Source organism: Amphiprion ocellaris, chromosome 12 (assembly GCF_022539595.1).
Source record: "Amphiprion ocellaris isolate individual 3 ecotype Okinawa chromosome 12, ASM2253959v1, whole genome shotgun sequence".
NCBI lineage: Eukaryota > Metazoa > Chordata > Actinopteri > Pomacentridae > Amphiprion > Amphiprion ocellaris.
This window is the reverse complement of record NC_072777.1, coordinates 10787978-10815052: the sequence shown is the minus strand read 5'-3', so window position 1 is coordinate 10815052 and position 27075 is coordinate 10787978. Positions and strand designations below refer to the sequence as shown.

General features: G+C 38.9%; 1 protein-coding gene across 3 annotated transcripts in view; it reads right to left on the bottom strand.

The window, feature by feature from the left end:
- Window positions 1-27075, bottom strand: part of col12a1b (collagen, type XII, alpha 1b) — a 155239-nt gene that overhangs the window by 51206 nt on the left and 76958 nt on the right. For all 3 annotated transcript variants that reach the window (XM_035955996.2, XM_023287660.3, XM_035955995.2), the window contains 17 exons: window positions 26932-27061; window positions 26703-26842; window positions 23975-24104; window positions 22232-22371; window positions 20276-20405; window positions 19458-19597; window positions 19111-19240; window positions 16515-16654; window positions 15070-15199; window positions 14432-14571; window positions 13617-13746; window positions 10391-10533; window positions 6499-6628; window positions 5714-5856; window positions 4028-4157; window positions 2007-2126; window positions 760-906 (listed from right to left, as the gene is read on the bottom strand). In XM_035955996.2, the coding sequence (XP_035811889.2) occupies window positions 760-906; window positions 2007-2126; window positions 4028-4157; window positions 5714-5856; window positions 6499-6628; window positions 10391-10533; window positions 13617-13746; window positions 14432-14571; window positions 15070-15199; window positions 16515-16654; window positions 19111-19240; window positions 19458-19597; window positions 20276-20405; window positions 22232-22371; window positions 23975-24104; window positions 26703-26842; window positions 26932-27061 (2293 nt within the window). The remainder of the gene's footprint in view (window positions 1-759; window positions 907-2006; window positions 2127-4027; window positions 4158-5713; window positions 5857-6498; window positions 6629-10390; window positions 10534-13616; window positions 13747-14431; window positions 14572-15069; window positions 15200-16514; window positions 16655-19110; window positions 19241-19457; window positions 19598-20275; window positions 20406-22231; window positions 22372-23974; window positions 24105-26702; window positions 26843-26931; window positions 27062-27075) is intronic.

Below are 27075 nucleotides of genomic sequence, written 5' to 3'. Positions count from 1 at the left end.
ACAAACAACCCCCATTCACCATCCACCCCGACATTCAAGTCATCAATAAAAGAACCTAAAATAGAGGGAAACTGAGGAAATGCTTATTTAACACATGCAAAAGAAAAAACACAGGTTGTCTTGAGTGTGGGTCGCACTAAGGGGGCAATATAGGCTGTCCATCTTTTAGTGTCTTTTACTTTGCTATGCTCACAGATCTGTGCAACTATAGACCAATGTTACTCACACATGTGAATGCTGTCACATGATGGGAAAGAAGGTTTAAAAAAAAAAAGCTAGACTTTTTGTTGGGATGATGTGAGACATACAAAATCTGTTACACTACAGGGACTGAAAAAGTCTCAGGTGACATTCATTGTCTGTCACTGCTATTTACTCTACTTACAGCTGCCACTGCAACAGAAGAGAAGTCGGCTCTAATCACGTTTCAGTGGACCATGAACCAGTGTCGTGAGTGTGCCATTTAGGGGATATAAAAAAGATCTCAAGTCAATTGAGACAAGTCTCAAGTCATGTATTTACAAGCTTAGATCTTTTAACTTTTACTAAATCAAAACTGACACTTGAAGGTTTTAACTTGCACATCCAAAGTCAAGCTTCAAACTTAAATCCCACTTAAGTCCAGGATCTTAAGTTTCAGGTCAGCTCTTCCAAAAAACAAGTCAAGATATTAGGATGGCATCACCAGCAGTGAAGCAAAACTATCTGCCACAGATGAGAAAATGTGTTAAGATTTGGAGTAAGTGTCACTGTACATACGTGTTGTTCCCTGCCCAGCGAGTGGATCACTGCTGCCGGTGGTGTACTGAGCCAGCACTTTCACATCGTAGGTGGTTCCAGGCTGCAGGTTGTGCAGAGTGTATGAAGTCACGTCGCCCACGAAGAAACTTATGGGCTGGTTTGTCCCTGAAAGGACAACAGCACAGAAGTAAGAAGAGCAGGACTGAGTCATGTGTAATTACTGAGGTTGTTGTCATTGCGGAACTAAAGAGAACTGGCAGCAGACGGACATCAAAGAATGTTTGCAGAGAGATCTCGACTATCTGGTTACCAGTTTGCAGATGGAAATTTGCAGTAGAAGCCAAGATCAACATGGACTCATTCAAGCACAAACTCTTCACAATATGTGTTACAAGTAGCCTCTCTGGACGACTACAGATGCTGACCAGATTCTCTTCAGGGTTTACCAAGACTCTTTGATACCACTTTGTGTGTAATTTCATACTATTTCTATCATCGTACTGGCCAAAGTGTGACAGATGTTGATGAAACCTAGTACAGACAATACTAACATACTAACATTTAGCACGCTTTTGTCACCACTTCCCCATTGTTTCATTATGTGATGTAAGAGGATCAATGGATGGCTTACCCAGTAAACAAAATAGATAATTAGTTCAAGGTTCATATAAAATCCAGCAAGGTTTTGCTAAAATCACATGCAAAAACCTTGTATGACCAAAGACTTTTCAAGGCCTACAGTTACAGTCAGTATTTCTTAGTTTAAAACTTCGACATTGCGTTTCCAGTTAATTTTTATATTTATATTTACATTCATGTAGAAAAAAAAGACTCATTCATTAATTTACTTTGGAATTAATGGATGTAAGGATGTAAAAAAATGTGATTCCTGTTTTTAAGTTTTGTTTGATTGTTTTGCTTTCTCTCATTTAATTACTTTTAGGAAATTAGGCTAGAGAATTGGGGGTTGCAAGATAAATCAGAGCTATCACATGATGATTAAAAGATGCAAAAAAAGAAAAACATGTTTCTGTTTTTCTTTAATCCTGATTGTCTTTCATGGGAAAAACACCAGAGTTTGTTTTGTTTAGTTTGACCTCTGCTGGATACAAAAAAGGATCCAGATAAAATAATCTGACAAGGACGAAAGAAATTAGTCTTTGCTTTAACTGCTCACAGCCTATCAACATTTGCAGCCAACATCCACCCTCAAGGCGAGAAGAACATTCATTAACTGTGTGTGTGTTGATGTGACACCAACTCACCTGCAGGGGAATAGATGAGCCTGTAACCCTGAACAGGAGCAGGTACTGCGTCCCAGGCCACCCTGAATCTGGTGTACCACTCATCTGAGACACGAAGGTTTCTGGGGCTCGACATGCCAACTGTGACAGAGAGGAAACGTATTAATGTCCATTTCATCCGCAGATATTCTAGTCTATTGTTGCTGTACTAAACCAGGTTCTCAGTAATAAATTCACATTTATTTTACAGCTAAAAACAACGAATTGGGAAATCTGCTACTCGTTCAAGAAATTACACATTTTTTCTTCACAGCATCAACTGATTATTTATACAAGAGCTCTGTGTTATCTACGAATTTGGTAAAAATCAGTCAATGCCACCATTGACTAATGTTGTCAAATATCACAGTCTTTGTTTATAACAAGGCTCCAGACTGAAAAATTGAATCAGATGTTACATATTTCAATCTAATGCTTAATAATTGCTTATGTCTGTATATTGCCTTACATTGCATTTGTGAAAATAAATTACTCATCATTCAAATGTCTACATCAAAACAGAGGACACTGGATACACAGTTGTCTTTTTAAAACTAAAAAGTCTGTCATGTTCTGTAGTAATTCTACTAAAACATAAATTACAAAACTACTATTTACAAAACAATAGCATAGCCTTCAATCTTCTAATTTACCCTATTTGTAGCTTAGAAATTGCTAATAATTCTGAAAGCTGCATTTCTATGATACAGAGTTTAGTTTTAGTTGATAATGCAACTCATTTTACTTCTAAACAAACTGTAGACATCAGGTTCCACACACCAGCACTAGCAGTACCACGAAAAGCTTAATTTACGTGCTTCGTTTCAAGGAGCACACTGGGTTTTAAAGCTGTTGCCGCAGTGAAAAGCACAAACCAGAAAAGACAACCTGCCAACCAAGAGGCCGCATTTTTAACTTAATTGATCACTGTAGGTCCGTTTAGTATGTTTTCTCACTTAAATGTAAGATTCTTTAACTTTTCCAGTCAATAATAATGACCTTATACCCATTTATAAAATGTGTTCTTGATAATACATGTGTTTAGTTTTGAGACTTTTCTCAGCCTTGTAGAACAAGCTGGGAGGTGTAAGCTGGACTTGGACTGAGGCCTGAAAGCAACAGGCACGCACTCTTTCTCCGACCTTCTATTGTTTATACACCTAATCTTACTGTTCACCAGTCAAGTGGTCTCCCAGTTCAGCTCCTGTGGACTCCCAGTGGACCCAACTGTTCACGCTAACATGTGTTGGCACTGTTGACTAACGCAAGTCTACTCTATTTATTTTCACTGTCTCCTTCTTTCTTGAGCTGCTGGCAAGCCGAGCTGCGAGCTGTTGGCCCGTTTAACTCAACTGTTGCATCAGCAGCGGGAGGCTCAGTGAGAGCAACACGTAACACTGAGTTTGCAGGTTCAGTGCCTGAAACACACTGAATGACCACAGAAAGACATTGATGCTGTCATATATTTAGAAGCTTTCTCTTACTGCTTTTATCTTCAGTAAAGCAGTAGTTTTTGGATGTGACGATAGTTTCTTAGATAAAAAACCTGTCAACTGTTTGTAATACACTGATTGTATGGTGGAGAAGTGGATTACGCTATGAGAGCCGTTTAAGTTGCTGAGTAGCTGGGTTGGGAAACAATGGAGTGTTAATAGGCCACAGACAATCAATATGTAACTTTGCTATCCTAAAATAATTACATACAGGAAAGTATTATTTCTGCTGTTTGAATGTAAGATAACAGTTTCTCTGTAGTAAATTACTTATTTAAACCTTGTTTACTATTTAACTATAGTACACATGGAGCCATCATTGTATTGTTACCTCTCAAAATGTTATCACCTTCTCGAGACATCAAAGCTGTTTTGAAGATTAACAGAAGTCTGCTGTTTACCAAATCAGCAGAATTACGAGGTTTAATCTCAGAAACGCGTTGCGACAGTCACAGTTAAGAGTGTCTGTGCTAGAAACCTTGGCTGTGCGTCAGTCCTTGTTTGCCTTACGTGTGCGTCCGTTTCCGTTAAGCGACCCTCCAGGCCCCTCGGCGTACATGGCCTCCACTGTGATGTTGTACGGGGTGTCTGGGAGCAGATTCTGCAACCTGGCATTGTTTCTGTTTCCTGGAACCACGGTCTAAGGAGCCAAACACCACAGAGTTAGGGATTTTCAGCAACAGAAGAAAAAAATTTAAACAAAATGAGTGTGTTTGCATCCGGACAATCCTTCACACAGTGACCTTTCCCTTGTTTTGATTCCCTTGAAGGTACATGTAATTGGCAGGTCAGGCCAAACACTTAGAGCGACTGGGACATTCTTTGTTTTCCCACAACGCTGGTATTTCCTCATTGACCAGTGCATGCTAAATGTGTTTTTGGGAGAGTTTTTCCAGATAAGAATCGAGGGTATAAGGACAATGACTATCACAGATTGAATCTAACTTGCGATTAGTGATAATGGGGGGGCTCTGAAAGGAAAACTGACTTGAAACCACATTTCCTAGCAGTGAATTCAAGTGCATTTCTGGTGTCTCTCCTTTTATTTACTCCAGTCTACAAGGTCAGTCAGGACACAGATTTGGAAGCAATTTTGAAGAAAGAAAAACTTTAGCAGAATAATCTCTAATTAATAGGAAGGAATCATTGTAATCTTTGTCCTGTGGCAGAAAATTGCTTTTCATATGGACTATAGGAGCTGTGTAGCAACACAAAGCTTCCACACGAGTTACAAATGCTAAATCGCATGCATATCCAATAGTTCTAAGTTTTCCTTCAGTCCCCGTCTGCAGAAATTAGTTCATCGAGGTCTTCTGCTGCAGTTAGTTGACTCATACGGAACAGGTGCTTCACTAACAAGCAGAGGGGAACCACAGCTGGGCCGTATCCACCCTTCATCAACGGTCCAACTGATTATTCGCAACTATTAATAACGTTATTATGCCCCAAATTATACTGTTTATTTCACTGAGCCTGTAATTAGTCTCACTAATCGGAAATTATAACCTAAATGAGGCAAGGGAATCCTAAGATGTGACTTCATCACATAGTTTGAGGGGAAAGTCACAACAAATGTGGAACAACGAGAGTTTAATAAAAACGTTTATCCAGAACCTAACACATCATGACCTGAAATCAATCTCTCATTACTGTATGGAATAAGCCTGAGATATGTGGTTCTTGATGCATTTGCTTTGTTACGTCACAAAAATGCCTCCATTTAGGTTGTTTAACATTAGGAATTTATGAAACAGGTGCATATGATTTTTTTTTTAATGTGTGGCATTTATTTTATGTAAAGATAAGAGCAGCTTTTCTTCACAAGCACATCCTTTGTCGAGTCAGGTGATGAAAATACAAAGATCAGCCATTTTCCCCAATGAGGAGGCAAAAGTATATCATGTGACGGATAACTACCCGAGAGTCAAACACTTAATCAGTTGCTCGCCCAAACAAATCTGAGATACTGGAACAACAAAGATTTTGTGTGTTTTTCCTCCTGGACACACATTAGCCATCACAAAGACCTGTTTTGAAATACCAGTATTCTTTGAAAGTGTGTCTGTGTTTGTGAAATGCAGTGGTTGAACTTTGCATTGTTTACAGTAAAATTGTTTGTGTCAGTGCTATCTGGTGAAATTTTCCTATTCAACAGACCTTTGTCATCAGTGTAAGTGAGCCTCAAGATGCACTTACAAACTCTGTGATGGGGTCTCCGGTCATGGGAGCGTAAAGGATCCTGTACTGCCTCACGGGTCCCTCAGCGTGGTCCCAGCCGATGGTCAGGGTGCTGGTGGTGGCATCATACACTCGCATGTTCCTGGGACCAGCACGGGGCACTGCAACCAAAACAAAACCACAGATTGACCCCAGAAGCAAAGCACACATCTGAAAGTTGATAGGAATTTCAATCGGCCACCACTGAAGCGGTTACAAAACTTCTCTAAAATGTTTGAAAATTAACTTATTTTTAACTTACATAATTCCCCTTTAATTAATGTACAGTTGATATTATGTAATTATGTTAACACATGTTTCAGTACAGTCTGTGAAAATTGGACAAGTGAAAACATTTTTTTCTTAATTGGATGTTACAGTATGTGTGCCTCAATGAGGAAAGAGAAACAGATGTCATGTGGATGTATGAAGCTTGTAAAGCGGTAGAAAATGAACATGTTAACATGAAAAAGTGAACGGAATCCTTTATACTAATACTTGATATTACAGGATATTAAATAATGAAAACTATTGAGTGTTTTGTATGTTGGGTCCTGTTTGTTTACTGTGGTCTGTTTGTTTTTAGATACCTCATAGACACCATCATTTGTTAAAGGCAGCACATCTGACCGACTTGCATGTTAAGATATACTTCCAACTGTTATGCATCATTGCCTGTGACTCATAGATGTAAACCACGGAGAGCCTGAGTCATTCTTTTCATTCTATACACTGCCTGCATGAGAAAATGTTGTTGTACTTACATGTCTTGCCATTGCCTTTCACTGGGGATCCCATGCCGTCAGCATACAGAGCAGTGACACTGATAGAGTACGGAGTATCTGGGATCAGGTTGTCCAAGAAGGCATTGTTAGTATTCCCTGGAACCAGGATCTTTGTGGAAAAGAAATACAAGGGTCCAAAAATACATAGTCATTATAAATAATCAATCCAACAGCCACAGTGAGAAGGCTTTGCCTATTTAAATGAGCCTCATCATGGATTACATAAAGATCTGGCAGGATAATTGTATATAATGACCTCACTGCTCATCTCCCTTCCAGTTATCTCCCAGGCACCCTGCTGCCAAAGTTTTCCTCAAACACTAACAAAGAGGTTATAAGCCAAACAAATCATTTATTCAGTAAGTGGACTGACAGATAATCAGTTTCTGCTAAAAAGGGACCGAAGAGAGTAACGTCCAGCAGCAGCTCACAGCAGGTTTAGACAATTAGCTCAACAGGCTTTCTAATGACAAGCAGTGACAGTAGATTGTCTCTTGTCATTGGGATTATTACAGCATCGATTTTCAGCATTTTAGCCAGTTTGTGGGTCATACAAATTAGTGCCATTATGTCACAAGAAATATATCTGCTGGTTGACCTTAAGTCCACCCTCATCTAAAGCTTTAGTTTTGGTTAAAGCAACTACCTCAAAGAGGTTTGGACTCAAAGGGTTTTGGCATGTTGGACCTTGAAATAGGTTCCTCAGTGATGATGTAGTGGCTGAGATCCCACAACTGGAAACACATATACGCCTACTGGCCTGGGATAAATCCCACCAGTAAACTCAACAATAAGGCCAGTGGATTGGACACTGTCCCTTTAAAACACTGTGAATTACGTTAGACTGGAGGTTTAATCACATAGTAATTTCCTAAAAGCACCGCTGTCTTAAGGGTTGAAATGAACCACACTGGTTGAGATAATCTTCAGTGATCAAGCCAAACAATGTAGTTTGCTGGATAATTAAGAGGGTTTTGGTGAGATTTCATTATTATGTTAAAGATAAGTCTTGAGCTTTGATGCTGCATTCAGAATTTGATAAGAAGAAATGTAAGCTTTTTAAAAAACAAACAAAAAAAAAACATTAAAGCAGTAAGTTTTAACAACTGACCAAAAGTAAGTGGACAGTGTTTCCCGGTTTCTTAATCCTCCAGCATTTTGATTTAGACAGTGGCACACTTCTAGCTTTATGTCAATAATTTCTGTTTGTTCCTCTCGCGATAACAACATGTTTGATTCCAGTTATGGTGTGGGAGACTGGCCTGTTGCAACACTTTTGGGATGAATTAGAATCTTACGGCATCACCCAACATCAGTGCTGATCCTTACAAATGCTCTTACAAATGAATGCGAGCAAAATCCCTGCAACTCTTGCAGCAGATTCATGACCATGGCTTTAGGATATTAACTTAAACAATCACATCTGTGTGTACCATTCAGGTGTCCACATATTTTTAGCCACATAGGTTTATTATGTCATTGTTTTCTATTTTATACTCTAAAGGGCTGTTTTTAATTTTCGGTGTTACCTCTTAGGTTTAACCAATGAGAAACATTTATTCATCCAGAACTTTTCCGCCTCTTAGAAATATCAATAAAAGGAGTACATTTGTGGGTTAAAATACTTCAGCTTTAACCACTGAATTAATAAACCTGTGATGTAAAATTTGCCCAGAATAATCAAGAGATGGTGAATCTTCCTCTCCGACTTACACAAAATCAAAGTTCATTAAACTAAAATACAACAAAAATAAAAAATAGACAAAGGAAAGGACGACTGCAGGGGATAATAAAATATACAGCACAGAAAGCTTTACAGGATCATCAAAGGATCCTAATCATCAAAACAGCCTCATTAGATTACAACCTTATGGCCCCAGAAACATCAACCATAGGAGCTTTTCACTGATGTCAGTCACAGATGTGTCCAGCGTGCAGTATTTCCAAATCAGTCACAGAGTTCAAACTCTTTGTGGGGAACTGAAGCCCCTTTTTCACTCCCTGAGATCAGATATTTGCACTGGTGCATGAAATCAGTGCTGATGGAGACATACAAAAAGCTGACAAGTCATGGTTTCCATATTAGAGAGCATTACTATAATTACTGCCACGCAAACATCTGTGCAACATCAACACAAACACGTGGTGAAACAAATAGGGTCGACCAAAAGGGACCACCTGTTGTTTCCATGAAATAGACCAACCTGATGAAAGAATTTACCCCACTTTGATTTCACTGGTTTAATCAGATGTGCAGAGGAAGATGGATAAAAATTATTTAAACCATGAAAGTTGTTTAATAGTGCGAAAACTTTAGTAATGAGGTCCACATTTAATATACAGCTGTATGTGCAGTGTTAAAACAAACACCAGATGTGGAGATACAACGACAATGAATTGCACAATGAACCTAAAAGTGACAAGTCAAGGACTAAAAACGTCAAATAAAGACCTAAACATTCCGAGTCAAGACTTAAAAATGTCAAATAAAGACCAAAAAGTTTCAAGTGAAGGCCTAAAAGTCCCAAGTGAAGACTCAAGAGTCTCAAGACCCCGAATCTTATGTCAAGGCCTACAAGTCTCAAGTCAAGATAAACGTAAGATCCAAATTCAAGACCAATTGTTCGAAGTCTAAAAGCCAAGTCAAGAACTACAAGTCCAAAGTCAAAAGCAACAAGAGCCCAAGAGCCAAAAGTCTTAAGTGAAGATCTATAAAACCCAAGTCCAAATTAAGGTAAGGTGCACGACTCCTACGCCAATACCTAAACATCTGAAGACATCAACCTAGACATTACAAAAACATCTCAAGTCAAGGATCAAGTCAAGAACTACAAATTCTAGGTCAAAAAACAAAGTCAAGTACCAAATCTCAGATAATGTGTTAGTCCTAACATCACCAAATCAAACAAAGCTTTTACACCTTGATTTGACCATCTGGATCATCGTTGGCCTATGTACTGATCTGTAAACACAAAAGCACTTTATCATCTCCTCACACAGCATGATTGGCTGCTGTTGAATCAGTGGCATAAGCTGGAAAATGAAGAGCTGATTTGCTGCACACTTTAAAACTTGGAGGTGGTATCAAGTCATTTAAAGCCCAAGCAAAGTCACAAGTCTGGGTGGAAAAGTAAGGTCTTCTTTGACTGTGTCAAGGTAAAAGATTGCTAGCTCATGGCTCGAGTCTGACTTAAGTCTGAGTCATGTGACTTGTGGCTACACCTCCACTAAAAACCCTCTCGTTTAACTTGTCTGTAATTGTTTCTAAAACAATAAGTCGATTAGTCAATCAGTAGAAAATCTATCAACTCTGTACATGAAGATCTTTCTTTGTTTCATATCACTGTATAGTTTGATATCGGACTATTAGTCAACGCCAGATATTTGAAGATGTCATCTTGTGCTCTGGGAAATTGAAATTTTATATTTCATAAACAACTGATTATAAGCAAAAATAACCAATAGATCATGAAAATATCATAAGTTGTAGTCCTGTCTGTTATAATATCTTCTTGATCTTAAAACAACCAAGACAATAACTGTAATGAGATAATCCCCTCTTATTCCAATGTAATTTCAATTATCTTAAGAATTTCCTGGAGACACATCACATCTAACAAGTGGCAACTTTGCAACAAGTTGATTTGTGCTAAAAAAAAAAAAATTTGCCTGAAATCACTGGCAGATTTTTAGAACTCTTCAAAATTAAATCACAAGAGTTTGTTATTCTTTACTTTGACATTCTTTGCTCTAATCCTTATCCCCTATGAACACACAGTGATTTCGGGTGAAGCCACGTTCTCCTGCCCTTAAGGCAAATTCTGCCATTAATAACAGTCCGTGTTTTAATAGCCTGGGGAGAGCTACTCACCGTCTCAGTGGGCCTGACGCCGCTCAGAGGGGCATAAGCCACCCGGTACTGCTGAACCTGGCCTGAGGCAGGCTCCCAGCGCGTGTTCAGGCTGTTGGGGGTTGGGTTGTACACCTGGATGTTCTTGGGTGGCGTTCGTGGGACTGTAAAGGCCAGAGAAGTTAAGAGAAACTGAAGTGAGTAAGGGGGTAGTTTTAACTTTCTCCACTTAGCAACAAAACATCAACACTAAAGGCTCCCTTCAAGTACTACCCACTGCAGATCTAAAAATTGGCAGCTATTGCTGATGAATGTACAAACAAGAGATTAAATTCCTGAAATGTGCTAAATAGAACTGGAGCAAATGTCAAGCCAAGGGCTGGACAAATAGTTTAGTTTGGGCATTTTTAAAAAGGTACAGAGCTAATCTTAAAGCACCTGAAAACACAGCGAATGTAAATGTATTGTGATTCTGTTATTCCTGCAAATTAAAGCATATGTTAATTTGTGTTGGAACAGCTGTTCCAATGCGACATAATCTCTTGAGGTTGAACTCGAATGCTGAGCACAGCAAAAGGCTTCTGCAGGAAAGAAATTTTACAATGTATGTGGAGAATGTGGAGAGAGAAGTAGCACAGTTTTCGGTTTATGCAAAAGCCCTTAACTTCCCTTTTAAACCAAACCAGATGTGCATATTCCCCTGGTATCTGGACCTTTACCCAATAAAAAGAAAACTAGATGCAGTAGGCAGACACAAAAGCAGCCTCCTACTCGATAAGGAAAAAACCTCCAGAGCAAAATATTTTCTCTATTGTTGTATAACCACATTAAATTCTGTGTTCCAGGGAGAAATTTATTCTCTGTCCTTCAGAGAAATTATATAATCTCAAAGTGTAATTTTTTTCCTCATTTTGGACTGAAATGCTGTTTTTGTCCAGACAAAATGTGACAAATTCCTCTTGGGACCAAAACACTACAACTGGACTGAGTTACTGGTAATAAAATTTGATTAATGTCACGCACAGGCTAATATTCATTGACAGACTGACTCACTCAGGACCAGTAGGCCACTGCTGCTGTGATGGAGAGGTGGCCTAACGTGCCAACAGACAAACCGCTACCGGTTCACTTCTCACCGCAGCAGATACATGATAAAGTTGGTTAAGTAGCTTCATTGTCCCTCTGCATAAACTAACTGCATGAGATGTAAATAATTATAGCACTAACTCAGCCGTTTGAAATTGGTATCCATTTTCGTCTCGAGTCATGAATGACTTTATGTTTGCTGCACTTTGCACTCAGTGTCAAATAACTGTCTCACATTTCTAGTTGAGCAAACAAAAGAAGACAAACTGTGTATTTAGTATGAGCTGTAATTGTCTCTGTTGATGAATTAACTGGAAATCTACCCAAAAATGACGCTGCTTAAAAACATAGTTTGGGGTTTGGTAGTGTCTCAGTGAAGCTCTTTAAAGTTATGATGGCAACAATTACGTTATCTTCTAAACTATACGGACAAGACAAAAAATGTTCAGTTTAAATTTGCCCACTGGATTTGTCTGTGAAATAGTTTTTGTGCCTCATGCCAGTGGCATCACAGCTTTCCAATTACAGCGAAAACCCCAGGATGCACTTCTGCTGACTGAGCATGGCATGCCGTCTGGGTTAAAACAAAACCAATGCGCACAACGGGACATCAAACCACAGAGACACAGAGCAACCAGCGAGTCGACAGTTCTCCAAAACACGAAGGATCCAATCTATGAGAATGTTTCTTCATCCAAACTCTTCAAATACCAACAATAGCTTTAAAGTTCCACATTATCTTTATTTTATTTGGTGCCATAAATTACACTGAAAGAACTCTTCAGCTTCTTTTTTATACCATCAGCTCCCTCAGAGGAGGTTTCAATGCTTTTTATGATTTAAGGGTTTTGGCAAATTCTACAGATAACAGCAGTTTTTCCACAGAGGTTTAGTGCTCACCTGGGAGATACTGTTTCTCTATAAAGATGCCTCTAATGTCAAACTGACAAACAAGAAGCTAGAAATGAAGAACGACTTCAGCTTCAGGTTCACATCAGGACAACAAAGGCACTAAATTGTGTCTTTTATTCATCTCAGCAAAGTTATGAAGGTTCTGTGTTTTTTTCAGCTTCACTGACAACTGCTCATTAACACCACGACCTCTGACCTTTGTCCACTGCTGCAGGTGATGGATAAAAGTCTTGCTCAAAGGGAACTCAGCAGACTTTGTCTCTTGTATGTCCAGCCTCCATTCATACCGCAGGCCTTCACTTTTGACTTGCTGCTCAGATCACATTTCTGTGGATGGCTGTCATTTTTAAACTACTGACACTGACAGCAAGGTTTGGGTCCTTTTCTGATTTAAGGGATTAAGGACAGGGGGTGTTGTAGGATCTAACATGAACAAAAATCAAACGGTCCTAAAAAATGGAAAAATTGGAGTTCTAGTCTATGACATTACCCAGTTAGATTAGGACAGTGCTGTGTTATTTGTTTTTTGTATCCTGGCTTTTTCATTTGCTCCACAATAATTGTTCCTCACTATGAATGTTCTCAAGGAGAGACTGTTGCAAAATGCGGTGATGTTATTCCTGTTTGTTATTAATATTACTCACCCTCACTTATTCATAGTTCCTTTTCACCCTCTTTAGAACAGCTACAAAGAATTTCTTTGCCGTGTCATCATACAAAATTTAAAAGGAGTTCAAATTGGAACTTAATGTCTTAATACTTATTTTAAGTCCCTTTCTTGGGTGTCTTTTAGTGTTTATCTTCCAGAAGTTTCTAATGGTTTGTGTTTTGCTGCCACAGAGGAGCCTGACAGAAGCCTGTCAGTATACAAGTGATCAAAGAAATGAGAAGCTGGCTGCCACAAATGTTTTCTATGTTTCAATTTTCTAGTAAAAAAATGCTTCAAAGATAAGGACTATCCTATCTTGGGACAATTAGTGTCTCAGGTTAGCCTTTCTAACAAGATTAGTCTAAATCTTTCAAATTCGCAAAAAGAGTTTTTAATTAAACATAGATAAACAGAGTGCATTCATGAATTCACTTTACTCTCCTTCAGAGTAACTGCCAAACCTGTGCTAGAGAGTCTATCAGTGAGGACTGCAGTCTGACTTGTTTGTGGCCTTACTGTTGGCTGGATTGTGAGTTTCTGTCCATCTAAAGTCTGTCTGCAGACATGAATGAATTAGAGCTACCATTTTTAAAGACTTACGTGTCTTTCCCTTGTCGGACTGGCGCAGACCTTCTCCCTCTGGATAAACTGGAACCACGGTCACAGTGTAGGGAGTGTCTGACAGCAGGCTCCTTATGATGGTGTTGGTGGTGCCACCTGACACCTGCTCCTGTTCACACAGAGAAACAAAGCTATTAGTTATAATCAATAAAACAGGGTCTCACACACACTCAGCTGAATGGAGTGGTGGGTCTGTATAGCAGCAGGTAGCTGGAGCTGCAGCAGCTTTATGGTGCAGTGTCATTTTGTTCCTGTTTTACAACATTTAAAACTACAACAAGGTGCACAGACAAGAAAACCATATAACAGCAGCAGAAGGAAAAAATACTCCACTAAAAGTCAGATTTTGTTCACCAAGGATAATCACAAAACTAAAACAGGAAAAAAAAAATCCACAGCAGAAGGCTAAACTTTCAGTAACTTCGGTTTTTTTCGGCCGTTCTGGTAACAAAAAGCAGTACTTTCAAGATTTCAAAAGACATGGCACACGTTCACCCACTACAATATCATTTATTTGTCTTTTTCACATTTATTCTGTTCTATATCAATAACTAGAGGTACTAACAAAGGTCAGCATACAGTCAGAAGCGTATTTTGCATTTCAGTAATCAGAAAAAAAAACATGAAAATGACTAAGTGAACTGGGCAGATGCAAAAATCATAAATCCTGAACTGAATTAGGACACCAACTGTCATATTTGCTAGCTGTAACCTGCAGAATTGCCTTCCAAGGACCTTTATTGATGTAAATGACAAATTTGATGAGGAAGTCATAAGTCAGTCTGATATCTCACCATGTCCTCAGCGCCTCCAGATGCAGGGACGTAGAAGATGCGGTACTGGCGGACGTTGCCCTCTGCCGGCTCCCAGCGCACCTTTAGGGAGCTAGTGGTGGGATCAGTGACCTGGAGATTCTTAACTCCACCCAAAGCCTCTGTCAACAAAACAGAGAGTTATTACATGACTGTTAATTTCCTGTTTATGTTGTAGCCAGAGTCAGGTCAGACAGAGCGTAGTAAATTGTTCCTAATGCTTTAACCTTGCCAGAGCAACAGATGGGTGAAGCTTACCGCTTCAGGGTGGCTTCATCCAGTCTGCAGTCAAGCATCAATCAAAGGAAAGTCACATCTGCTGACTTTCAAATACTTTTCTTTGATGATCTAAGCTCACTGCTACTGTTGTTGGGAAATTACCATATTGGTGATTTCTAATGTTGGACTGAACTGGAATAAACTTTTCTTTTGAACAAGTAAAAACACTTCAACAGTAGCTGTATATCAATGGTCATAATGTTGAATTTTCAAATTTGATTACTGGGATAGCTCCTGAAAATGGACTCTTTCTACAGTGGTTGAAACTAATTAGGACAAGTATCGGCAAGGCTTTTATAAACCAGATGTGCACACAGCTGCTCCACCTCAGCTGAACTCACTTGTCTTTCCATTCTCCGACATGCGTTTTCCCTCCACGTCAGAGTAGATGGGCACCACTGTCACTTTGTACTCGGTGTCAGGACGCAATTCTCTCAGCACAGTGTTGGTCGTCATCCCAGACACCTGAGTCTGTAAAGGAGAAAACTAGTTTGTCAAGGATTCAATTTATTTATCTCATTTGCCAAAGAGATTGGAAAGCCTCAAACCCGTTACATAGAATTTCCAACAAACAGGAATATTCTAGATGTCTTGTGTGCATTTTGAAGACATTTTCCCAAAAATCTAACGGGCATGTTTGGTATCTTCGGAAAGTCTGCAAATTTACAATAAAGTTCTATGGGTTTGAACAATATTTGGCTGCAGAGGAAGAGTCAGTGAAGTTTATACTTAAGAATAAAAATGCAAATCCTATTTTATTTTCTTTCTTATGGTTCTTACTTCAAGCCTCCCCTAATTAAGATTTAAGAATATGCCTGATGATATTATGTATTTTTGGCTGCTCTGCTTGAGTCTTGCAGGACAGGCAACTAACATTACCACCCTGTAAATCTCTTTAAACCATAAAAACTTAAACCGACCAAAATTTCAGTGCATATAGTTTATTTCCCGACATGTCCATCATTCACTCTCGGTCTCCTGTTACTTCACTGACTGCTGGAATTTTTAGCTAATCGTAACAGCAAAACCATTCCATTGTGCCATACAATGTCCCAGGAGTCTTGAAATAGACCCACACTCACAGCATTCAGTGGGAAAATGAAATTCACGAGTATCATTAAGTTGAATTTGTAAAGTGAGCTTTATGCTTTTATACTGTAGAAAAAAACAACAATGTGACTGTTTTATGATCTTAGACATAAATGAAGTTAACTGAGTGAGTAAACAGACTAATAAAGTGAGCAAACACATGAAATGAGCTCATCACAGTCTCTAACTCTAAACTAATGTTTGACATTGAGCACTCAACTTAAGAAACTGTGGACTAATCCAATGTGTTGTGGCACATAAAACAACTTGGAGCACATAAAATGTGTTTTGCTGCATAATAATAACCACTATCAGTGATGGGTGTGTGGAATCAGTCCTGTCAAAAACAGAATTATGATTATGGTTATGTTGTTTGTGTCAGAAACAGTCAAGCAAGATATAAGACTTTGGTTTAATGAAGCGTGTGTTGTTTTGTCATCCTTGCAGGCAGCTGAGAAAAGTTCAACTCAAATGATTCTTTTCAGCTTCAATTCAGTTTAGTTGGGTCCCCAGCTTCTGCCAGAGCAGATGCGGGAATTCTTGCAGCAAAATATTTTAATTCGGAGTCATCAACTAACATAAATAAAATCAAATTCGCAGCAGCTATAAGAATATATAGAAACGTGTCATGTGTTTTTTGAGAGGAAACCAAGTTCCACTGTCATCCCCAGTATAACATCTATACATGTAAACTGACCATGCTGTCGGTTCCTCCGGCAGCTGGGACGTAGATGATTTGGTACTGTCTGACGTCGCCCTCAGCCGGCTCCCAGCGAACCCTCAGGGAGTTAATGGTGGGGTCAGTCACCTGGAGATTCTTCACTCCACCCAGAGGCTCTGAAAGAGACAGAACACATTAAAGCCTGACACAACCCTCGCTGTTGGCCCTATTCTGCAGGGTGCACCGGATGGGTGGGGTTCACCTCAACAGGATGAAACAGATGTCTCAAAGTCATCTAGGCTGTCAATCACAGAGTCTTTATTCCTTCTTTTGACACTCGAAAATGTCTGCTATTTAATGGGGACAAGACACTCCAGTTAAACTGTATTTTTGATTTAAAAGAATTACTCAAAGAAAAAAAACAGTTTGAATAACTGCTGTAAGTAATCCTTGGCATTTGTTTTATCCTGCAGGGTGCACCAGATGGGTGGGTTTACCACATCAGGAGTGTCCAGATGTATGGGAGTCGGGGAAGTTGCCTAAACTTCCTGGCATTCATTGTGAACCGCAGACATTCATATAAACAAGAACTGTATTCTCACTGTCTGTTATATCATACATTGAAGATGGATTTTCATATTTCAGGGCATTAACTACAAACTTAGTTTACTTTACATTACTGGCAGGGTTTGCAGGCAGCCAGTGGTTTCAGTTCATGCCAGTACTCTAATAAAATCTACTTTCTTTGGCTAAAAGTATGTTACTGCAAACACCATTTCAAAAATCATATTTTTGGTGGTGTGTGCAGGGAAACTGCTCCAACTAAGAGTCAGCTGCTGAAAAGATCACCAGATTTACCATCTGTGGCGAGACTCCTTGTTCTTCTTGTGGTTGCAGATAGTTCTTTATGACTGTAGTGTACATATTTGGGCTCGTTGTCATGCAGCAGAATGAATTAAATAATAGCCTTGGTACTGCACGATAGATACAAATCCAAAAATTTGAAGTCCCTAAAAATGTTTACAGAGTACAAGCTATTCTGTGAAGAATTTATGATTTAAGTTTTCTGTGAAGAACATGGCTTCTAAACATAAAAGTCTGATAACAGTCTCTTATTTAAAGCCAAAACTTGACTGAATGTAATTATTGGCCAACGGACAGGAATAGTAAAGTATGTTTAGATCAGGGCAGCTTGGTTAAGATGTTTACCTCTGCTGGATCACAATAAAGAATTACATTTTTATGAAATGAAATATGCCACTTCTGACAAAGTAAGCAGTTGCGTTACATCATGCAGCCAAGACCACACATTTCAGGAGTCTTCTGACTGCTGAAACTGTCATCTACAAAGATCCTACGTTGGCTGTGTTCCATTTGCACTCTAGTTATGTAGCGACAAGGTTGGATAAACCCAGAACAAAGGAGTGCAAGAATTATATAAGACTTCAGGTGCGAAACACTGTAATCTGAGACAGCCATATGAGACGTTTCTGAAAAGATGGACAGGAGGTGTGTGTACAGATGTGAAGTTAGCAGCACCTCTGTTTCTGTTTCTTTTCTGTTCTCTGTAAAATTCATCTCTGTGTCTGTGAGTTGTTCTGAGCTGCAATAAAAAATAAAGTTCAAATAAAAACAAAGATGCAGTAAATAAATAAATCTTGCAAACAATAGCGTAGAAAGAATAATTGGAGTTTTATAGTTGCCGAGTCTTGCAATAAAATATGGGTTCTTTGGATGTCAGAGTTCTTGAATGCATCATCTGGGAGAGATTTCCAAAGCAGTCCAAACTAATAGCGGCAGGAAATAAATCTGCAAACACACAGTATCATTTGGAAAATGTGGCATGGTCAGGGTAGCATGCTGAAATGGAAGTAGCTGGTGTGATGTTAAATCTCTATCAGCTGATAGTCCAAGTGGCAGCGGGTGGTGAAACTGCTGTGATAAACATCTTGGGACATAGATTTTAACTGTTGTCAGGGAAGCTACAGCATCCTTTCTGTGATTGCAGCTAAACTGAAATCTGTTCAGTTCTTGATGATGTTGGGAGACTTGGTGTGTTGTTTGCGGAATTAAAATGAATAAAAGCAATGAGGGTGACTCTAACAGTAACTCTTTGTCAGAAAATCCCACCAATAAGATCCTTCATAAGTTTTGAAGTCATGCTGTTTGTCTAATTTCTCCTAACTTTCTCCCAATTAGTTTATAGTCTCCTTTGTCTTCCACCTCAACATCCTGGTACATCAAATCAAGTAGGTAGATACCAGTTACAGGAAGTTTAATGGCCTTAAACTAGCAAAAATCCTTTAAGATATTATTTTATTAGTAAAAAAATGTATAAAGTTTAGAATAATTCTTAGTGCTCAGTCCTGCAGGGTGCATCAGATTTGAAAAGTATCAGCATCAGAGTAAAGGCAACTTCACTCTTGGATACATTCCTGTCTTGGTTCATCTGCTAAACTCCCAGCTGACACAAACAATCCAACACAAAGCATGAGGAGTATTTTCACATTTGATTATTCGACTCTCTCTGGAACAATACAGACATGCCTGCAGGAATGTGAGCCGTGTCCACTGCTGCACTCATTGTGCGTCAATGTGGACGAGAACTGAATGTCTTGAATGTTTCACTCACTTGTCTTTCCCTTCTCGGCCTGCCTTATGCCCTCCACATCTGGGTACACAGGAACAACAGACACGTTGTAGAGAGTGTCGGCGTCCAGGTTCCTCAGGATGGTGGTGGTGGTGCCGCCTGACACCTCCTCCTGTTCGACAAAATGTTAAAATCTTCGTCAGCACATTAACAGTTGATCTGATTAAGGTGAGAATGACTTTGTCCACAGTGACTCCAGTAAAGGAAGGCTGTTCACTGGTCTTTTCAGGGTAAGTAAACAGGCTAAGTAAGTGGTAACTGAACCTGGATATAAACCCTCAAATCAGTCAGTTAAAAAGTCTGAGCATTTCATAGTGAACAGTTGCTACCATTCGTTCTTCTCCTCCTGGCTGGGCAGCGTAGAAAACTTTGTAGCTTCGGACATTCCCCACCGCTGGATCCCAGCGGACTGTCAGTGTGCTGATTGTTGGGTCGATCACCTGCAAGTTCTTCACTCCACCCAAAGGATCTAAGGAAGACAAGCAGGTTTGAATTACAGCTCAAAGGTTAAAATGATGACAGTCAACTCCTGATCGTTGTCTGCTTCTCTCTGTTCTCAATTAGTCTTTTAAATAACCCTGATAAACACAACACTTCAAAACCAGAGCGCAAACCCAGACCTGCATTCAGCCCTGGTTGGGAGAAGGGCAGTGAAAAAGGGCTACATCATATTAAAATCTCAGTGATGACAGCTTTGAAAATCCAGTCATGTTGTCATGAAAGAAAAATGTCTTCTCTTCCTCAAAGTTTTTGATTTGGTTCATAAAGCAAACACACCTGACATTTATAATGTGGGCAAAGATGACAAATCAAATCAATCCAGTTAGTTAGGAAGGGCTTTTTTTCTATGACCAAACTGATGGTTAATGCAGCTTTAAAGGCACTGTGGTGCTGCATCACTGACATTTGTCATCTTTCATTCTGCCCCCCACCCCGTTTTTACTGATGTTTTAACAACGTACAGTGTCCTATTAATCCATTAATCATATATTTTGCTGCCTTCTTTAGTTCTTGAGTCCATGTGCATGATAAAGTATTCAGTGCTATTCTATTGTTGTTCTATATAACTAAGAAAAACACATTCAGTGAGATGATTTCTGGAAATTCAGGCCATAAGCTTTGGCTGCAAATCAATCAGCAAACTCACTTGTCTTCCCGTTTTCAGACTGGGGCTTCCCCTCCATCTCTGGATAGACGGGCACCACAGTGACGGTGTACTCCGTGTTTGGCTCCAGGTTCTTCAGGACAGTGGAAGTGGTGGTGCCAGAAACTGAGTCCTGGTCGAGGAGGAAATAAACAGCTTTGAACTGGGTGAACTCTAAGATTTGGAGAAATCGTAAAAAGGCCACCGCCAAGAAAAGAAGGCTTTGGCAAACTCAGAAAGACTCTCAGAATGAACGATGTCACATTTTAGTGTGTCGTGAGCCCAGTTTTCTTGGATGCAACTTCAGTCTGTAGCTGTCTTTGTGCAACTCAGTATCAGGAACAGTAAAAGCTCAGAGATAAAAAATGGATTTCAGCAGAAAGCTACCACTTCAAAAACTGTCTCGGCATAAAATGCGGCTTCAAACAAAGCTTCAGACTGTCAGCAAGACGGACTGCTTGCCTTCCTCTGCAGGCACTCCTTTAGGCTGTTGCTGCATATATAACTATGTTCTGTGTCCACTTACTCTAATAGTAAGCCTCATAAAAAGCCAAGAGGCTGAGATAATTTTAGTTGTTTCCAAATCAAATTATCTTGTTTCACAACATTTCTGGAACTAAGTGACATAATGTTGAGGGTAATGAAATGGACCCTGTCAAGAAAATGTCACTGGTTTATGGTGAACAATTGAAACCTCACTACAAATAATTTAAACAATCCTTCTTTACTGTCAAATATTTTCCATTAGTTGGGAGACAATGCAGATTTTAAAGGAAGGTTTTAGTCTTTTGATATCTCAAAATTGCAACTTTGCCAGAACAAGAAATGAGAGTTCTTGCGAGAAACGGCCTTGAAAACAAGTGTAATCATCTCATCCCACTGGCACATCTCCACTTGTGTTGAGAAAACCTGAATTTGATGCCAAAATCTGCTCACGCAGTACAGTACCTGCTCTTACTTAAAAACTGCTTTTGTATCCTCTTTGTAATGCAGTCATGACCTGCAAAAAAACTTCTAACTTAAAAACATTTAATTTTTGTCATTGCTGACATCAAATCAACAGAACAAGCAAATTTTCCATCTTCAGTAAACAACCTAATGTCAAAGCAGTAAACAACACAATGGTGGAACAGCCTTTGTTTCTACTGTTTGTATCATTCAATAGTTTACATTCATTTTAACATGATGTGCTAATCTTTTATCAGATTCCTGAAACGTGCTTCAGTTGTGTAATCCATTACAACTGACATCAAGTTTGCCGTAATTTGGTATACTACAGATCTTGATGTAGTCTTAATGAACTCCTCCAGTAGGGTGTGGCACAAAAGTGAGTTCTAGATACTGATTCCCTTGATCCTTAGACACCATTCATGATATGCAGTATTAATCACAATGCACCCATCAGGCACAGTACATACTGAAGACCACACATGGCAACTTCAAAATACTTTGGCCAGAGTCCTGTAGCAGGTCATCTACCTCAAGGTAAAAATTCAGGACCAGTTCATGATGCAAATAAAATCTGAAACGCGAATATTAATGTTGCAAACTCAATGGAATGGTCTTTTAAATTGCAAAACAGAAACATCTAAAACAAAACATTATTCACAACAGACTAATTGAATAGAAATTTGACCACAATAAAATAATAAATAATGGTCACTTACACAAAGACAGAGGGAGGGATGTTAATTTTAGTAGATATGAGTGGTTTGAATGAAAGTAAATATATCTCATATCACGTTTCTGACTGTACTGAATAAAGTACTCAGGCTGTGGTAAAAATCCAGCATCTGGGATTGTCAAAGTTTGACAAATAAAAGTGGCAGATTTCCAACAGTAACATCTCTTGGTTTAAAGCAAAGATCACCTCATCTTACAAAATGTGCCAAACCTAGTGAAAAAATATGTACTTGTATTTGTATATGTATATGTCTTTGTATATGCATGAGGTCTTACCACATCCTGGTCTCCTCCAGCAGCCGGCACCCAGATCACAATATACTCGCGTACGTTTCCCTCAGGGGGCTCCCAGCGAACATTCAAGGTGCTGGTGGTGGGATCGGTAACCTTCAGGTTCCTCACGAAACCCAGCGGCTCTGAGCAGAGACACGAAACAGGGAGACAAAGTCAGCTGATGTTAGCATCACACAGCTGCTGTCTAGTCAGAGGTTACTGCTGTCTAGGGGACAGTCTGTTCAGAGGCTGGATACCAAGAAAATGGTTGTTTTCTGGTTTATTTTCTTATAGGTCTGCTGGTTCAGACTCAGTTTTATTCAGCTGTTATTGAGATCCAAACTTATGTATATTTTTATTACAACTGGGAAGTAATTCTCTGGGCCTGTCACTGAAAAAAATCCCTGCTAAAGTCATTAATTGATAGCAGTGTTGTGTACAAAAGACTTCCTTACTTCTATTGATAAACTACATTTGACACTGTTAGTGCTGTCAATGTTGTATTTCTTAATTTAATGTTAGTTTTTTGTTTCTTTTTATGATATCTTAAATGGTTTAGTTCTCCCTTTTATTGCTTTTCTTTTTGGTAGCTGTTCCAGTGTGTTTCATTGGCTGTGTAAAACACTTTGAACTGCTTTAGGGCGTGAAGTGTAATACATTAATAAAGCTGTCCTCACTCCTTTAATTATCTCTTATTTGGAGAACAAAAATAAGAAATAAAATGACACAACTGATAAGGAACGACTTAACAGAGGAAGTAAGAACTAAAAGATAAAATAAGGAACAAATTAGACCAATAACTAATAAGAGACACTAGAAGAGAAAACAAAAATAAGAGCCACAGAGAGAAAGAAATACGACTAAATGATTAATCGTTAATTGACTAATTGCCAAGTAAGTCATTAAAATATATAAACCGATAATGCAAAAGATGAGGAGTTGGCAGTGGAACTGCCAGAAAATGCTCAATAGATTTGCTTAGAACCTAGTTACATGACAAATAAGATGGCATTACGGGTTTGTTTGCTAACTTCCTGTACAACCTGTACAAATTGTAAAATAAGTAAACCTCACACTTCATCCAAGAAAGGAAAACGTCACTGCCTGCCTGGTTGTGCTAACTGTGTACGTCTTGTTGATGAACTCTGCATCATAAAGTTGTGAAAATTCTCCTTTGTTATTGTCTAGTTTGGCTAGCAATTGGGGCACATGCTAATGCTAAACTAGCATCCCGAAATGCTAGTACAAAATGGCAGCTGAGTGTCAACGCTGTAGCTGCTAATGCTGCTTAACATTCGGGATCAGCCAGAGTCGAACTGCACATGTTTGCACACGCTAATATTTACAGACTACTGATTGCTAACACGTCCAACTGTTAGTTGAGGAAACTGTTAAAATTGCTTCCTGGCTCTGCATAATAGCAGAGACGTCTGAGGACCGTGATGTTTGTGGCACAGGCCAAAATTTATCCATAACCAACTTTTGCCAAATAGTATTTCCCATAGAAAGTGTATTTTCCACTGAATATCTGCATTTAAAAGGTAACTAAAACAATGAAACCATATAAAATGAAAGTTATACTGGCAGTAAAAATGTAAACATTAGCTCCAATTGCACAGCATTAAAATCAGTCTTCTTCCATTAGGAGCCCTGAAGCAGCTCTTGCTCATCAAGAGTGTAAGGGGGAAAAAAATTACCTCTTTCTTGAAGGCACATGGCAAGTTTATTTAGTTCATGGATACTCACTTGTCTTGCCAGTGTCAGACAGGGTTGGTCCATCTCCCTCTGCGTAGACGGGCACCACGGTGACGGTGTAGCGGGTGTCTGGCAGGAGTTTGTCCAGGATGGTAGAGGTGGTGCTCTCTGACACTTGCTCCTGCAAAAGACACGTGGTGAAATCCACACTGCAAAACTGCCCTTTACCAAGAGGCTAAATTCCTGTCAGTCCCAAAAGCTCTGACCTTTGGCAGGTGAAAAGACAAACGTCGCCCAAAGGAATCAGAGGGGTTTCACAAAAAACGCATATCACTTTACTGCACTGAAATGACTACTAAAATGTGAATTGTTGAAGGTTGAAAATGATTTTTGTGCTCCAGTTACAAAATATTCTAATACTGAAAATATCTGAATATTTCACGTTTTGTTTTTGTCTTCATGGCATAGAAAGTCTGTTAAAATAGCATTGATACCATCATAGCGTGGTAAGATTTTCCACTGAAAATTGACTGAAAACTACTGGCATGTCTAAATTTCCAAATAGTTTGGCCCACTACAGTCCACTTACTTAAAGCAACTTTATATTTAACTTAACTTTAACAAAAGAAAATTTTACAGCACAACTTTCACAACTGGTATGTGTAGCTTTTTTCAGTTTTCTGCATGAAAATGATGCAAATTTAAGTCTACTTGAAATTATTCCAAATTTTCCAGGATGCATAATTTTTGCTTTTTCCTTTTTAACTGAAAAGGCAACATATGGACCCGTATGAACAGAACTAATGTTCCTTTGGCAAAGGAGTTAAAATCCCTCTGAAAAATGTACTCTGACACACTAAAAGTTGTGTAGTCGGCAGAGACAAATGAATGACTTCTAAACAGACAACCCTGAGCAGCAAAGTCATCAGCCAGCTGTTTCTAGAGATGTTATTCCAGGGCACTTTACAGCCTGAACCTCACTGATGGAAGGATTTATACATACTTGTTCAGTAAAAGATGCACTCCAGAGAAATAACCCCACACATGTGCCATACAACAATGAGGGACTGACTTTGCCAAAAGGATTTATAAGGTATTGCGTGGCAACTGCATGATGGGATTATTCTGTCAAAAAGAATGACATCACTAAATCCCTGCAGAAACCTTTGATCATGCTGTTTCTTTTGAGGTGTGATGATTCAGAGAGAGTCTGACAGCATTGTTATTAACTTCTGCTGTAAAGTGCCTTTGACATGTCAAAACTGACTAACTGTCCAAGCAGCATATTTTTAAAATTTGTTTTGTGTTACATTTCTTTCTGCAAATTTGATGAGACTTTTACTACAAACATTAAAATGTTTCATCAGAATTTCACGAAGTGCAAAACTCCATGGAGGCACAGTTTACATTACTAGACCCAGAGTCTGTCAAAGTCGCATTATGTCCTTATGATCAATGTTTCAACAAGCAGCGGGTACATCAAAGAGCAATGCGGTTAGAATCAGTCAAACAGCAACAGCCAGTCACAAGTGAAACAATTGAAAAAGACACTTCCCTGAACTCAGTATTTTAATTCTGTAGTACTTTATGATAATTCAAATATTAGAACTAATCTCAATCGGAACAAACTCCAAATGATAAAATCTCCACTGCGTGGCCACTATGCAGCCATAAATAATGAGATAATAATGGATAATATGTGCAGATATAATGATGCAACAGTCTAGCTTTACTATTATTATTACTATTATTATTATTATTATTATTATTATTATTATTATTATTATTATTATTATTATTATTATTATTATTATTACTATTATTATTATCTTATTTAGTTTTCTCATACAAATATCTAATTTAATAAATAAATCTGAAAGTTCATTGTAATTCAGGGGTAATACATTAAACCCAACTTAACAAGACTTCAGTCAGACTGATTCAAGTTAACCCGACTCAAATTATCGTGGTTTGACTTAATTCAAGTTGTGTCAGCTCTGCTCCAGTTTACTTAATTGGCCTCATGTTATCTTCAGTAGACTTGACTTGAGTTAACCTAATCAGGTTATTTTAGCTTGACTTAACTCAAGTTAACGTTTTTGACTCAGCTGAAGTTGACTCTAGTTGACTTAATTTACGTTGTCTGACTCAAGCTATCTGAGCTAAACCTGACTAAAATGTATCCAACTCACTTGACTTAAACTGACTAAACTGCTCAAGTGACTATACTTGAGTTAACCCAACTCAAGATAACTTACCTGGACATATTCTGGACAGCTTCTGACTTTACGAGACTGGTCAAGGTTAATTAGCTTGACTAGACTCAGCTCAACTTAACTAGACTTGACTCAGCTTGACTGGACTGAAACCAGTTCAGCTACGGTAAACTTGATCTGGCTAAAGTTAACCTATCATGTCTCAACTCAAGTTAACTTGACTCTAGTTCACTAAATGTGATTGAAAACAACTTTTCTTGCGCTGACCGCAGTAAACTTAACTGGACTTCACTCCACATAACTTATCTTGACCAGGCTTTTAATTTTAACTGTCCATATTTTGAATTGGATCGTATTTTTCTCTGTTGTGCTAATTTAGTGTGCACTGCTATTTGTTGTTGAATTTGTTGAATCCATCAGAAGTAACCGGTAGGTGAGAAGAAAATTTCTATTGGTATTTTTGCACATTATGATGATTTTCTCACAGGAATTGTCACAGCAGACAAAGCAGTAATGAAGCGATTTTATATGAGAACTCTATATGAACAGAGGGAGGATCTTACCACAATTTCCAGTCCACCATCTACAGGAGCATAGACCACTTTGTAGCCCTGAACGTTGCCATCAGCAGGATCCCAGTTTACAGTGAGTGTGGTAATGGTTGGGTTGGTCACCATCATTCCACCCACTCCACCCAGAGGCACTAAGAGCAGAAAAACGGTGAGCCATTTGGTGAGAATGTGTTTCTGTCAATAATCTATATATAAATGCTCGAGCACCACAGTAACCTACATGTCTTTCCATCCTCAGACAGACGTTTTCCTTCCCTGGCAGGGTACACCGGTAACACTGACACTGTGTACTGTGTATCGGGCATCAAGTTCCTGAGGATGATGGTGGTGGTGCTTGCAGGGACTTGTTCCTGTTTAACAAGAT